This window comes from Falco biarmicus, chromosome 1 (genome assembly GCF_023638135.1).
Source record: "Falco biarmicus isolate bFalBia1 chromosome 1, bFalBia1.pri, whole genome shotgun sequence".
NCBI classification, from domain to species: domain Eukaryota; kingdom Metazoa; phylum Chordata; class Aves; order Falconiformes; family Falconidae; genus Falco; species Falco biarmicus.
Window position 1 is genome coordinate 51,588,896 of NC_079288.1, and position 16,308 is coordinate 51,605,203.

The 16,308-nt window shown below is 44.5% G+C and overlaps 1 protein-coding gene across 10 annotated transcripts in view; it reads right to left on the reverse strand.

Moving 5' to 3' along the window:
- The window catches only part of FAM13A (family with sequence similarity 13 member A), a 133,824-nt gene that overhangs the window by 45,425 nt on the left and 72,091 nt on the right, over positions 1-16,308 (reverse strand). For 7 of the 10 annotated variants that reach the window (XR_008820990.1, XM_056333243.1, XM_056333237.1 and 4 more), the window contains one exon: positions 4,734-4,775. Coding sequence is in view for 9 of the 10 variants with exons in the window: in XM_056333243.1 (XP_056189218.1) it covers positions 4,734-4,775 (42 nt within the window). In the remaining variant the exon portion in view is untranslated. Of the gene's footprint in view, positions 1-4,733; positions 4,776-9,462; positions 9,486-11,155; positions 11,185-15,705; positions 15,816-16,308 lie in introns of those variants that run through there. The other 3 variants (XM_056333257.1, XM_056333264.1, XM_056333271.1) reach the window with 3 other exon arrangements.

Here is a 16,308-nt window from a genome sequence, read left to right on the forward strand (position 1 = left end):
CACCCTTTATGATGGGTGCACACTGACACCTACTGCTTGGAGCAGAGACAAGCCTGAAGGGGATTCATACAAGCCACTCAACTTACCTTGGAGAATTTGGATGGCTGAGTCTGTACAGGTTCCTCTACAGAGAAGGGAAATACTCCTAAGGGGAACTCTGACCTGCACAGTAGCTGGACATGTGAGCAGATGCATCCAGCAGGCCGGTGTTTATTTTCAGCCAGTGCCAATGTGATACAGGACGTTAATGTGCATCACACAACGTAATCATGACTTGTAAAAGGGTCCAGCAATCCTGTGGGCCTTTTCTGGTATGTCCCACTCAGGGGGCGGCATCCAGTGGGAAGGCGGCCAAGCAAATTTGTGAGCAGGCACGAGAACTAGAACAAGAATTTTCAGTTTCTTCAGAAAACTGACCTGAGAACAAACAGACCAAACCACCTTACCCAATATACTACAGGCTAAGAATACCTGACTTGCATTATATAAAAAGAGTTGTCTCAAATAACAACTGCTAAAAGAAGAAACAGTCAGCTGTACTGAATACTGCCAACAGGATATTAGTACTTCAAGGAAAAGAAGTACTAAACCAGGTGAAACTGTCCAGTGCCTTGCCTTGCACTCATGGGTATCTGCAATGCAGATTTTTGGCACTGCTTGTGATGTCAGCTCTCATCCCAATTTCAGTTGAATGCTCTGTACGTTAACAAGAAAGCTCCGCACTACAAAGCTTTTGCTTTTTTCCCTGTAATATCACTCTGGTTTATCTCAGGATATAGTCATCAGGAAACTCCTCTGAAACCATCTATGTGACTGATGTCAAATCTAAAGCATATACACCAGCACGAAGCACATCTGTAGATTCCCTGTCTTCTAAAAACTCACTGCACACGTTGAGTGGAAGTGTGCTTACAGGGAATTGCCATTGCCAGATGCTGCTCTCATTACCCAAAACTGCAGAGTGTTTCTCAGTACCGATTACTCAGTACAGCTGGCGTTCACAGTCTCACTACAGAATTATACAAGGAACAGCACTACGTATTTTTTAACAATCTCAACTCCCTTTGCCACAAGGTTTTGCAACAAAAGGTTTTGGAACATAAATGGCCTTCAGGCATGGCTCTCTGGAACAATCAATCACCCAGCAAGGCTCTTCTTTTAACAGCCCAGAAATCTCTTTGCCTGCTATTGGGCACAGCTGAGTCAACAAATCATCTTACCAAGGCGTACAGGGAGGGAGAGAATAACCCTGGTCAGCAGTAGATGAATGGACACAAACCCCAGATCTTACAAACTAGTCAAGCCCATCTCATCCTTGCAGTGCCAAACAAAAGAGGGCTCCAGTTACAAAATTTCTGATTTTCTGCCCAAATTTATTCATAGCCTGTTTGTACACATTTTCTCTTGCGTCAGTATTGTTACTTAACATAAACAATCCTTCCCCCTCTCTAAAGTCTGAAGGGAATATGTGTACTCTGGTTTATCTCTTATGGTGAATAAGCCTTCCCTGCTATTTTCTCCATCTTATACCAGGGTCTGCCTGCTTCTCTAATCATCTTCACAAATCTAATGCCATTGGAACATGGAGTTACTGAAACTGTACGAGGCTTCATCTGACTCTTGTGCAAGGGCATCCATTCTTTCTCTAAGTATACTGAAAACACTTCACTTTATATATCCACTGTCATGTGATTACTTCAACTTGATTATTTCATTTTCATCTCATACCTCCCTTCCATCCCTCCACAAACAAGAATGCCCACATCTTTTTCTTCCCTGCCATTTCCAAATGTGAGGAACTCCCCTTTCATGTAATGGATTTTCAGTATTAGTCCTGAGATGTATGACTTTATTACCTATGTTACTATTTTTCATCCCGTATTTTATATTTCATGCTTATCTTTATCTGTATCTACCTCAACCATCCTGTATCATAGCTCATCGTCATATATTTTCTCCTGAAGGACACCCTCATCCCATTCACCTTTCCTAGATTTCTGCTATAAGCCCAATTCATGAGCATGACTCTATTTTATTATGCCAGTGGCTATCAATGAAAAAAAAGTCAATGACACTTAAGGAACTCCACCAGCAACCTCCCTCCTCTCCTACAGCAGTACCTGTAGGTCTCACACCCTCTCTACCCATCTTGAAGCTCTAGTATAATGCCCATTCTCCCCATATAGATAGCATGACATATAAAGCATTTTACTGACATCAGACAGATTAAGTATACTCCTTTTCTTCCACTCTCTGGAAAGTCTTATAAAAAATAATTTAGTTGTACTGCTACCACCTCTCTTGACAAACCTATGTCACATTTTGTCTCATTTACCACTTACCCACTGCTTATTCAGTTACAAAGCAGCAGTGGTAATTAATTCTACACTTGGTCATGACTTTCCCAATGTCTAAAGAAAAAAACTCAAACAAATCGACAACCCCTAAATCAGTGCCATTTTAAGAAATAGCGTATAGAATAGTGAGTAAGTCTCTGGCCTGATCCTACCAAAACTCGTTTACGGAGGGACATGATGCTCCTTCAGTCTGGCAAAAGCCAAGTATTGTGCAGTGTTTGGAAGCTAAAGAGCTCTCATTCCTATTTAATTACCTTGTTGCATAATTACCTGTACAGCCCTCTGTGTGCAGCAATGGCCGCTCTGTACATACACATTCTTGATTCACTTGAAGGATTACTTGAACAGTATTTCAAACTATGAAGTGTGGTTGGTAGCAATACAAATAGATTTGACCATCAGACAGCTAAAGCAGACTGTCTCCCCTTCCTTTTCCATGGTCTGAAACACAATTCCTACATACGTCATGCACAACTCAGGGGCAACAATTAGAACATTCAAAGTTGCACAGAAAAAACTGGCCACCCACTCAAGTTCTCAGTTGTTGAAGCACCATGAATTGCCCAGCCAGCACCAGCTGTCCTGCCAAATTAACTGCACTTGGCAACTGACCTCAGAAGTACACATTTCTGATGTGTGACAAACAGCAGCAAGACTTACAAGCTGCTAGCTTTACTTACAAGTAATTGTGTCTCAGCAATGTTACAGAAGACACAAGGTTGGCATGAAGCCTTATGTTGCAAGGTGTGCTGCTCTCTCTCTGCCCCTACTAGCCATTTCTTCACTTTCCCACTATGTGTTTATTCCTGACTGTTATATTTCTATTTGCAAGAAATATTCTAATGGAAAGCCGTCCCTTCATTCCAATGGACACACTCATCCTTTGTTCCCCATCCTAATACGCCCACATGTCCATTTAACATTTCCAAACCCGCTCCCTGCCTCTCAGAAATGCCTTTGTTTTGACACCAGTTTCCCTGGGTCCACTCCTCGTCTCCCCATCTCCTTGGCAATCTCTTCAGCTGACCTTGCAGGAATCTCCTACCTGGATCATCTTTCCATGACCCAGGAAAGGGCTTGAAAGTACAGTTTTAAGCAGTAAGACATATAGAAATGTAACAAAAGCCTACCATCATTTCAAGGTCACATTCAGCCAGAAAGAAAAGGAAAGAAAGGGACCATTTTCAATGGAAAGACAGGATGAGGATTTAAACTGGGGAAAACTTATGATAACGGAAGGTATGCAGCTACAAAATAATCTCCCAAAGGAAAAGGCAGAACCTCCTCAGACAGTTTGGAGCTTTTGAAGCACAGACTAAGCAACATCTGCACAAATACACTGCAGGGAATGATGGTGCATCAACAGGAAGGAAGGCAAGACCATGGACTAGCCTGGCTGCATAAACGGTTCACTGACCCACAGTTTTAATGGAAGTCTGCATATTAAAAGTATGCATGAAATGCACACTTTCTGTAGATTACGTTAGAAAAATTCTCTAAGAAAAAACTCAAGCTACAAAGATAAATAGGAATATATGCAAGTGAATGAACAAATTTAAGAGACCACTGTAAGAATCCGAAATATCACTGCTCTCACAAAAAGCACCACAGGGATTTCTTTCTATTTGTTTAAACTCTACAGAGATCAAAGCACCCAATTATAATATCTGGCCCGCCCTCCTCTGCAGCCCTTCACTGTTAATTGCCCTGGCTCCTGTTCTTCTACTAAGTATAAATGAAAGTACTGGAATTGAGCCTGCTACTGAAGCAAGCAGAGCAAACTTTCACTGATGTCAATAGAATGAGAGGCCTTTTACAAGCAGTGACTTTGCCCTCCAGTTGGCAAAACAAGAAACGCAATTTGTTCAAATGCAGCATGAGCCCTATTCCCTCCAGGCAGGCACGCTGGGGACCCAGGCACTCTCCTGCTTTTCTGGGCTGCAGCAGCGGAGCAGTTGCTCTATGGGCTGCTGACTCACCATCTGGTTCCTGGTTTCTTTCTGAGCAGCACACGCTGCCAGTTCCTCAAAGCTTGTGGCAAAAATCTCTCCTGTGCCCACAGATTACAAGTTACTCATGACAGGCATCTATGCTGCATAATGACTGAAGAAAAGAGGAAGCGAATGTCCATCTTCTAATTAAGATCTTACAAGACTGGCACTAAACCCTGAGCCTCATCTCTAAATACAAAATACAACAGAGTTTGCATCTCTGAAGACTCATTCATCCCACTAGCTGAGCAATAATTAAGAGTTTAACATTAATCCTCAGTCTGATTACAGTCTGTTCAGCATTTCTGGCATCACTCCCCACATGAAACTCCAATAACGAGTCAATCCCACACAGAAAAATAAAGTAAAACAAATGAGTAAATACCTCACATAGAAGGGTGACATAGGCCGCTCATCTTCCTGGGAGCTAAAAATAAAACATATTTTTAAAGTTAGTATGCAGCTCTGTCTTGTATTTGCAGTTCAAGATACTCTTATAAAGCAGAGATAACAAAAGTGAAACAGAGGTAACACTTATGTCTACTTTGTCCTCTGACTGTGCTCGTGGAAGAAAACTTTTAAGTTACATTCCTTAAATCCTGAGAATCCAATTCATTTCTCAGTGTCCACAAACATGGCATAACAGATCTCCTGCTAGTGGCCAGGAGTCACTCCAGCTCTGTAGCATGCGAGGACTATTCCCATAGCAACAATAAAGCATTTTGCCAGCAAAACCACCAAAGCCTTTCGCTGTCTGCTGTTCCAGAATTAAACAACTTATCTATTACAGCAAAATTTGAGAAAAAAACCAAATGACATCTTCAGAGATGAAAGAAATGGCTGTTGGTGTATGCATTAGGCTATGAATTCCCCAGTTTTACTGCACCTGTGGCAAGTCGATTTGACTATGCTGCAATCTCCCCAGGCTTCTGAGATCAGAGGCTGCCACCGGCTGGCTTGGAGCTCCCCTGACAAAATGGTGCTTCAGCGGTCAACTGACCTTGCTCAAACATAACTACCTGGTGTATGGCCAACCAGTTCCCTGATCCAGCTCATCACGCCTGTACTGGCACAAGGGTAAGAATGAGCTGCTGGGATGCTGAAGCTTAAAGGTGTGGTGGACTGATGGTTTAAGTCAATTTAAGACTGTGCTGCTCTAAGAAGGGCCTTCACATGAATTTCACCTAGTTGTTCCAACCAGATAAAAGGGTCGCCCTGCTGGGCATTTAAGCCTTGTAACCCTCCAGAGCAGGACACTTGTCCTCTTCTAATCATGCGGGAAATGCCACCCAGGTCATTTCGCCCCCAAAGGACTATTAACTGGATCTGCTGAAGAGCACAGCATGTTGACAGAAAAGATGGGAAGCTGCATAAATTACTTTAAACAAAAGCAGAAAGGATAACGCCGCACAGGTGCTGGAAACCAAGCACCTCCCTGCTGCTTTCCCCTGGGGCTGCGCCAGCACTCGGCATTGCCAGCACTCGGCATTGCCACAGGTGCTGAGCCACAGGTGCCGGTGCATTGACATGCTGTGAAGGCACCTATTACTTCTGAGCTTGTTCAGAAGATGAGAGAATATGGGAGAATGCTCTAGGTGAGGTCAGCTCAGCTTCAAACTCAAGTCACTCAGCAGATTTGATCACCCCAACCAACTTCAACAGAGATCTGAAGTAGATCAAGCTTGGATGATTTTTGAAAAGCCTGCCTGAGCCCATTAATCTCTTGAATTTTGAAGGATTTTATTTATTGATTTATAAAAGCTTCTCCACGCACAGAATAAAGTGGAAAGGAACATCTCCGCAGGTTTTGTAGCTAGGAGATGAAACACCCAATATTTTTTGCAGCTTCTACCGGGCCGGAGGAAGCTCCCTGTGCAAGCTGAGCTGATGCTGGCCTGCGGCCAGGTAAGCACCCTGCTCCGCCACTGTATATAGCCAGAGGCAGACTGCAACGCCGCTTATTTTGAACCCAGCCAATGTTGTAACAGATCCACAAATATGAACGCCAAATTCATCAGGGGGCAAGAGCACGAGGGAGGAGGCAAGGATGCAAGGGAATCAGAAAGGCCACGAAGGCAGACGGGCAGATGAGCAAGCCAGCATGCCAGAGAAAAATCACAGGAGTTCAATTCTGCGTCATTTTGACCCCCCATACGGTACACAGAGATTCATAGAGAGATAGCCACAGACATCTACAGAACAGACCTTCCAGCACGTTGCACGGGAAGCCCGAAATACCAGTTCAAGGGTAACACCAAATACCACAGCCCGGAAGGAAGACAGGCTGCTTGTGCAATCGGTGTGGTCTGCCAAAACTCACATTGCCTCTACCGCAACAGTGACCAGGCAGCTCTCAGCAGCTCCCCAAGAAGACTGGGAGCACAGCTGCTACCGGAAACTTTGCTGCCACTTCCACAAGCCTGTCTCCAGCACCCAGAGTGAGCTGCAGTCGGCTGCCGCTGTCGTCCCTCCTCCAAGACCCGCACAGCCATGGAGCAGTGCAGAGCAGGCTGGCAGCGCCTGCTTGCAGCAAGGTAGGTAACGCAGCTGTCTGTGTGTGAGTGAGGCAAACGTCACCTGAGGGGAGGGAAATGGAAGGAAGGGAAACACAGAAGTGTCCATCATTGCCCTCACTAGAAGATGACCTGCAACAACAGCACAGGGTAAGAACCTCTGCCAGGTACAGGCTCCCTCCTCTGATGGCATGCAGTCTCTCAGCTTGCACACATTATCTATTTACCACTTATGGAATATACTTTTTTTTTTAAAGTGTGAAGAAGCTATTTAAACTCACAAAGCTGCCAGTAAAGTGTTTTGTTATGTTCAGTTCATTACATTAATGACTGTACTTGTAATCTCGATGTGAATAAGACCCAGTAGTGGACACAAAACATGAAAAATGTTTTCTTATGTACAGAAAAGTTCACATCACCATCAAGATTTCTGTGCATCCATGCAAATTCAAACGACACCAAATGCTGCTTTGTGTACAAGTGGCAGCTGTCAAAGCTGCAGCAAACATGCTTTCTTTTCCACAGTAAAAACCCTTCCTCATCTCAGGGTTTGTAATTAACTTCCAAGTCACAGAAGCACAACCATACTGAAAAAGCCCAAATAACTTTTATATTCACACTCCCACTAGTTCCTTTGACAGATCAGATGGAAAAGCGGTATTCAGCAGGAACTCTGAAACCTCTTGCATTTCCTTCCTTTTCTTCCACAGCAAGCACAACCGCTGCTCCACAAGTTCAAGTAAGTTTTATACCTCTTTATGTTTATAAACATTATCCACTCACACAAAGCAACTGAGAAGAAAAAATATTTTAAAATCATTAGCTGGTAATAGGGAAGAAAGAAGCTCTAGAAGTCAGAAACCAAATACTAGTTTCATTTAGACCATCCTGTTTCAGAATTTCACATGGTTGACAATAACTGTAGCTGTGTACAACCTCTTTTATCCCAATAGTGCTTTATAGTTTTGCACGTGCAGCACTGATCAGTAGCTGTATCTGGGATGAAGAGCTCTAAGCTAACTAGGAAATCTAGACTTTTGAGGAAACCATAAAAATTTTCTGACTTCAGAAAGATCTCCTGCATCTGAGTAAAGCACACTACCTATTTCACCACTAAATCACTGCAAACAACATAACCCAAACATCTTTCCCAAACTTCATGTACCTTAGTCAACCCACCTGTGCAAGCTGGAAGACATGAGCTGTGTAAATTGCAAACAGATTTAAACCAGCTATTCACATAATTCACAATCCCTCGAATTAGACGTGAGACTACCAAGCCCTACCACAATCACTTAGTGCACATGGATTGTTTTGATTAAAATACTTTAAGGAATAAAAAATTATTCATACTGTAAGATAATAAACGGATATGTTTTCATATTATACACGCAAACACAGATTAATTTAATGGACGAAATAAGAATTGTGTGTGAGAAGTTTTAAACCTGTGTATACCTAATCACATGGCTTCAGATGCAAGCGACAGGCAAGCAAGCAAAACCATATGAGATATGAATCATAAACCATCATCAGTTAATATTACACAATAAACAGGCTAGAAATTGGTTTAAAACCTTCCACGCAGGAGACTATCACTATCATTCACACTATGCTGACTAAAAAACAACTGCTTACTTGTTTTTAGAACACCTTGTACTGAAGCGTTTATTGATACTGCTAGGTAGCCCTATCTACCATGTATACTTTCAGAAGAAAATGCTAGAAGTCATTAAGATACGCCAAGCATTTAACTGTACTTTACTTGGGCTGCATCATTCCTCTCTGGTTAAAGGGATATACAACCCTTCCAGAAAGAAAGGGACGCCTAATGCCTGGCACAGTGACCTAGCAAAGCAAGTCAGCTGGCCACAGCATGGAGGGGACAAGTCATTCTGATGTGCTTCTCTTCTACAGTCTAAATTTCCACCTTGCCCAGCAAAGAACTTATCCAATAAGGTTGGCAAGCAGGTTTAGTAGTAAATTAGGTGGTTTGGGTTTCAGTTTTTTGTAGGTTTGGGGTTTTTTTATACCCTCAAAGTTTTGTCCAGCTTTACACATGCTTTATGGCCAGAAGGCACTGAAGGGACGACATAACTTTTAAAAAAATAAATTTATTTATTCAGCTATCACTGACTATATAGCCAAGCAGGTGAGTGCAAAATACATGTCTCTTTCTTCTCAGACACATACACAGCTTCCCTAAACCAAGGGATTAAACAGAAGTTAACTGCTGTTTCATGTAATACCCGAGACAGCAATCTCTCACACTCCTAAAGGACATCTAAATATTTGATCACGTCCTTCTTGCTAAAAACCAAAACAAAAACCAGCCAAACCAAAATAAGTTGTTCTCTTTATTTTACGGCCAAAGAAGTAATACTATTATGTTTGTGACCTTCATTGAGCTGACAAAAAAGTTTGTCGGACTGGAAGGAACGCCAGTATCGCCCACCAGTTAGTTTAGCTGGTGATTTTCAGGCACATGTATTTTACAGCATTCATGCAACACAGCCTTTCGATCTCTAAAGAAGGAAATAGTAAAGCTCGGGTGAAGTGTAACAGTTAAACAATATATTTCCATTACAGAACCACAGTTACCTTTTTTTGCCTCCCCCTTTTGCAACAGGAATGTTAAGGGCAACCGTTCACCCATGGCATTCTCAAATACCCAACGATGAGTTTCCTTTTTTTTTTTTTTTTTTTGTTTTTCTGATGTCTCATCTTGCCCTTCAGAAAGAATACAGGAGCTGCTGAGCCCGTTCCAGAGCTGAAGCTGTAATACACCCATTTAGACTGAGAGTTCCCAATTTATTTACAGGATACTCCAGTCCCGACCCCCTCGCTGGCCTGAGCTCTCACCCCAGGTCAGAGGGTGCCTCAGGGATCCTCGCCCTTGTTTTATTTGCACTTAGTTATCAGCAGTTTTTCTATCCTGACTTGCTGGCACTGGAACTTCCACTGGAAAGCTATCACTGCTTTCCTACTCCACATCTCTTTTCAAAAGTTAAATGGGACATTTACTCAAATTTTAAAAAATAAAAATAATCACCACTTTTTTTTATAGTCATGAAAACCTACTTTGACTCAAGCATCTACACGTTGCACCAGAGTTGAAGGGCCCATGCTGCTCAGCCAAGGTCATGTTTTCCTAATGCCTTGCCATAGGCTCTATTTGTTCTGACCTCAAAAGTGAGATAAAGAAATGGCTCACTTTCTGTTCCACCACAGATATTCTGGACTTAAAAATAAATGAATTCTTTTTTAGTGACAATACATTTTTAAGGCAATGAGATAGCTGCTTCTAATTTTAAGGCAATCAAACAAAAAGGCATTGAAAATTCAGTAGTGTCAAATCACTAACGATATCAAAAGTTAACGCAGCTTCTAGGGGGAGGAGAAGGAAGGCTAAGTTTGGGTGACTTATTAAGACGTTAAAGTTCTCTCCCTCTTGTTTTCTTCTCACCATTTAGAACCACTGTGCCACCCTGGATTAACTGACATGCCATTTTTGCAATTGCAGAGGATTTTAACAATCTCATTTATTTACTTATTCTGACATCCAACGTTAACACCACTAAAAACAGCTTCAAGGAAGCCTCAATTTTGAGGCCACAGTAGTGCTGTGTCTTATTCACAATTTTTTCAGCATTTCTTCCCCCCTCCAAGGTCATTTCCCCATAAGTTATTTCAAGCTTGTGGCAAACGCAAGATGAAACTGCTCATGAAAATTTATCGCATACTTATTTTCTCAATAGAGTGATTTACTCATAGCTTGTGCTTCATAGCAGTGGGTAAAAGGTAATGTTTTTGCAAATGAGAAATAGCAGGCAATATAAGCTTCTTCCTTCAAATAAAGCCTTCAAAACAAATTTCCTTCAAATAAATATTGAGGTATGTTATGCAAAAGAATGAAGAAAAGCATCACCCTTGATGCAAAAGTAACCATAAATTTAATCTAACATGATAACACCGCGGTGATACAATGATCATCATTACAAGTCAGCACTCACCATCAATTGTTGAGCAATGCCACTCTTGTTTATAACCTTAATCAGAGGAGGAGGGAGGGGGAATGCACCATATAGTCACTTTAGCAGCTATTTCTCTGTGAGAGTTACTTCCATGCAAACATTTGCATTTTCCCTGAAGAGTAACTTTTATAGTCAAAACTGTAACACTTTGTTTCAGATACTTATCTTCAGTCTTCACAACAGTTACACGTAACACCTAGCCATGCTTACCACTGAAACCAAGTTAAGCTCATGCTTAAGTACTTGTGTAAGCCACTCACCAAATGAGCCACATGTCAAAATACCAGGTGGACAACGCCACTTCTTTATTCTGAGCTCACATACTCTGAAAAACGTCTCCAGTAACTTGGGCGGGGGTGGACTGGTGTTGGTTTAAATATTAATCTCCAAAGGATGCTACCACCTTCCCCAAAGCTGTTTCTTCAGCAGTGTTTTTCCTAAGGGTGTCTCAACTACGTCTTAAGCCTGCAACATCACGGTGTGCAGCAATGTCACTGCAGGGCCAGAGAAAGTGTCCTCTTTGGGGGAGAATTCCCTATTAGCTTTCCAAACGCGTGAGCTTCTGTCTCCTGTTTTACCTGGCATTCAAAATACAGCATTGCTATTTCATAGACACAAACCGAGGTGAATACAAAGGATGACTCTCACACATTTGAGAGGCATGTACTATTTCTTGTTCTGTTTTCCACCTGCAAGATTAAGGCACGAGTACCCAAATGTAGAAGAGGATCTTTTTAATTCTAGGAAAGGCTAACCTACAGCACAGCTGTAGGCATTGAGAATATACTGCATTATCCACAGGTGTAGCTGCGCAGGCTGTGCGTGAGGGGGCACTGAGACCGAGGCACATTACCTGAATAGGAAAAAAAAAAAATACACTGAAGCTTTCTTGCACACCTTCTCCCACTTCAAAGCAACGTCAGAGAAGTACAGGCTATCCCATGACAAGCTCAAAGGAGTAGAACTCCTTGCTGATTAAATGCCACTGTGAGCAAGTGGCTGATTTTCCATTTATATTAACATATCTGAATCTACTGAAACCCTTGACAGCATAATTTTGTATAATTATTTTCTACTCACTATCCTCCTGGATTGCAAATATGTTTATCTTTTATAAAATGACGTCAATGTTAAACAGCTTGCTTTTGTTGTTTTACTTCTTAAACTAGTTGGGGCTTATTATGAAAGACAGGGCAGTGTCTTGTCTTCTACTTGTGGTTTGGCAATAGTCTTCACTAGGATAAAGCTAGAAAATGGGTCAGAAAGAGGCGGAATGAATGTACCAGCCAAAGTCTCACCTCTTCTCCGAATTTAACAGTGTGAAGTTGCATAACGCACACATACCTGTTGCATTATGATGGTGAAGAACTGTTACTAGGTAACCACCGATTTTGATTGCAGGATTGTTTGTTAAAGCTTGCATTCCTCAAATAAAGATATCTAAGAGTCCATTTTTTAGGTAAATACTCATATTTTCTTGCTTAATCAGGTGGATACCCCGACCGCAAAGACCACAGAAAATCTCCATATAATTTTCCTTTCTGTCAGAGCCCTCACCACCATCCACCCAGTGGTACCCTGAAAGTGCTTCCACATGCTCCTACACCCATCACGTCACAGCTGTGACAAGACAGGGTACCCTGCTGTGGGTCAAATGTGAGCCCAGAAGGCCAAAAAGTCACGTAGCCTTTTGCAATAGCCTATGAGTAGAGGAAGATCAGAACCACGGGTTTGAACTTCTCTTCATTCTTCCACCAGAAAAAAAAAACAACAAACCAAACCCCAAACAAACAAAAATCAGACACAAGTTCTCTCCACCCTCAGAGATCACACTTCACGTACGTTTTCCAGAACATACTTCACTAGGGCTTGTCAAGCACTCCCAGCACCTTGGATAGAAAGTGATAAAGTCCAAAGGATCAGACTTATTTACAATACAACTTTACACAGAAAAACGCTCACTAATCTGTTAAAGAGAACACAGCCATCATTCAAAAAAAAAAAAAAAAAAGTCCAGTGGAATACAAACGGTGTTCTCAGGCTAAAATACTGGGTATTTGTCAAAGACCCCCAAGCAAACAAACCGATGAGGTAAATCAAACAACCCCGATGAGGACTGCAAGTGAGACAGCCCATGCAGACAACTGCTACTGTACGGGTTAGAAACAGATCAGTCACACTCCCTAATTCTATCAGATGCACTTTCTAAAAATATTTGTGATGGCTTCATTCTTCCTTTGCTTTGATTTGTTTCAGCAAAGTGCAGAGCAAGAGAGGCCACTGATCACAAACGAGGCCTGAACATGCACCCGCCTTTCTTAAGCAGCCACCACAGGTTTCAGCTCGGCACAGCTTTCGTAAAACCTGCAACAGACTGAGCTAGAATAAATGAATTAACCCATACATTAACAGCACTAGTAATACTCTAACTTCCTAGGAATCTAGGTTATTAAAGTAAGCTAATGCTATTCAGAAAACACATTAGCCTATTAGCAATAGAAGAGACATTACTGGCGGGTAGGTTGACGGAAAATCAGTAGTGCAACTTGTGTGACATTCACAGATGCCTTTTACAGTGCTTGTGCAACGCAGGACCTATTGCAGTGGAGGGGTCAACACATTTGGTCTTCCACCTCTTCCCATGCAACGAAACATAACCCCGACATCCCCACTGTCACTCCCTTGCAGCAGGCGACCATATCCCATCATGTGCTATTCCACAAACTTCTATATATAGAATAAAATGACACCATATAATACATTTGGCTCTGTAAGAGCACATTATACGATTTTTAGGAAGACAGACTCACAGTTTAGATACCTTAACAGATACAATACTTTGCCGCTCTAGTGCCAAACGCTATGTATTCATCACAGCTGCTTAAACAAAGCCCTTCTCCCTCTCCCAAGTTTTACACACCAGCCATACAGAAATGCATTCGTATCGCTTCAGCACGGGAGGTTTCCCATGGCAGGCACAGCATGGCAGCAATCTGTGGCCCAAAGAGAGCAGAGAGGGGCACCTGCAGGAAACGGGCAGGAGAGAGTTCATCCACCATGGAAGGGAATCAAGCGTGATTACTGCTGGCAGCTCATTCCCTTTCTTGAGAGAGGAAGGTGCATGCTCTCAACTTGGGAAGTGCCCCAAGCCACAGCACCTGGAGGTTGCCACTAGTCTGCTTTAGACCCAGCAACAGGAATCATGTACCACAAGCTGTCCATGCCGAGCCAAAACAGCACCATCAGCCTGTCCACCTCACAGGAACCTCAAGGATACTGCTACCCATAACCGGTGGCTACTGCTGGGTACCACCTTTCTGAAACTGCAAAAAAATGCTCAAAGCCAGCAAGGCCCTCTTCTGCAGCAAACCTCTGCACTGAAAATGGAGGAGACAAAGCTCCAAGAGGAAGAACAGGAAAATAAAGATGCAACCTGGAGAACTGTAAAGGGGTCTAGTAGTCTATGCTTGTCTGCCCCTAGGTCCAAAGAAAATCAGGTGCTAAAAGTGTAGTATACATATAGTAAGAACAGATCAAGAAGATGGAAAAGACGACAGAATTTTATGAATAATTTTTTTTTAACAGCAAAGCTCAAACAATTCTGTACTGTGCTCAAGGCTTAATAGGAGTTTGAAGAAAAAATTTTGGTGTTGAAGTGCAGAGCACACTTCTAATTGATCAAGAGTTAACCCTTGCAACAAACAAAACCAAAGAGCCTAATTAGACCTACCCTGTGAGACCTATCTTCCCCTAGGGTGAACAGTCAAGAGCACAGTAACAACCACTTGTTATGACTCCTGCTAGGACAGTTAGATCCTTGGGAACATAGAAAAGGTTAAAAATATTATGTGAGACTGGTCCTTCAAATAGGAATGGTGCACTATGACTACTTCTTTAAGACATTCAAACCGCATTTCTGTTTCTCTGCAGTCATCAACATGGAACGCCGTGACTGCACTACTGCAAAGGAGACTTCCTCCACATCTCCTCTGCAGTGGACCCCGCGCTTTATCGAGACATTAACAGTTTGGGCAGCAATTTCGGTTACTATTTTATCGTGTCCAAGCAAGCAGCAACTCCGCAGCTTCTGCTGAAACAGCACCCCCCCCTCCCTGCCCCCGCAGTGCTGAAGCGGCGTGCTGAATTACTATTTGGTAGGTTTACATAAAGATTGATAGTCAGCCCATTTGAGTAAGACTACGGGAGATATGGACCGCTTAATTTTGAAAGTAGCAATAACAAAAAAATTGAAATGAATGACTCGGTAAAAGGCCTGTGCCCGCTCCCCTCTCCCCCGGGTCCGTGCCCTGCCGTTTCCCAGCCGGACCGCGGTCAGGAACGCATGCCGGCACAGGTAGCTCCCAGCCGGTGCCGAAGGCAGGTGTGTCTCGGCATCGTGGAAGAACACCAGCCCTTTCCTAAGGGCTGAACCCCTAACTTCTCCCAGGGTTTAAGAAAAACTACACCTCTCGCCCGTGCCGCTGCAGCCGGCGCCGGGTGTGTAAGCCGACAGCTGCAGGGGGCTGCAGGGGCAGGCCCGGCCGGGCTCCCCCACGGCTGCACGGCCCCCGGGAGGGGAGGGCCCCGCAGCGCCCGCACCCCCACACCCCCAGGCAGGCTCCCTGCAAGGGAAGGGCTACACCGAGCTCCCACCCCACCCCCGGAGCCCCCGCGAACACGCCGGCTGGTTCCGCTGCCCCGGCGCCCGGGCAGCCGGCCTGGAGCGGCGCTGCCCTCCCCGGCAGGGCCGGAGCCGCGGCTCCCTGTGCCGGGCAGCCCGGGGCCGGGGGCCGCCCCGGCGGACACGTACCTCTGCAGCGGCATGACTTCGCACGCCATGCTGGCCATCGAGCCGCCGCCCGCCTTGCCTCTCGCCTCGCCGCGGGGAGCCGGCGGCGCGGCCCGGCCCCGGGGAGGGGCGAAGGGGCCGCCCGGCCCGGGGTGGCGGCTGACGGGGACCCGCCCCGCCGCCAGGGCCCCGGCCCGGCCCCCTCCGCTGCCGCCGGGGAGCGAAGCTGGCGGCGGCCCGGCCCCGGCCCGCCCCGCCGGCTAACCGAAAGTGGTTTACGATGCCCGGTCGGTCCCGGACCTGCGAGAAATGCCGCCAGCTGAGGGCTAATGACCACGGGAGGCCTTTTCACAACAACACCCTACCCTTGTACCCCTTTCAGTGACTACAACCCGACACCCCCCCCCACCCCTTCTTCCTAAATGTCACCCCGGGCGCCATCCCATCACCCCCAGTTTCCCCCCAAGGCGGCGGCGCTGGGCCCTCCGCCCGCCCCCTGCGAGCGGCACCGAGCCCCGCTGCTGCATTCACCCTACACAGGTGTCTATAGGGGCTGGTACTGCTGGGCCTTTGACCTTACCCCCCCTTCGCGCTGCAGTAGATGCTACTGGGGTTCAGAATTTG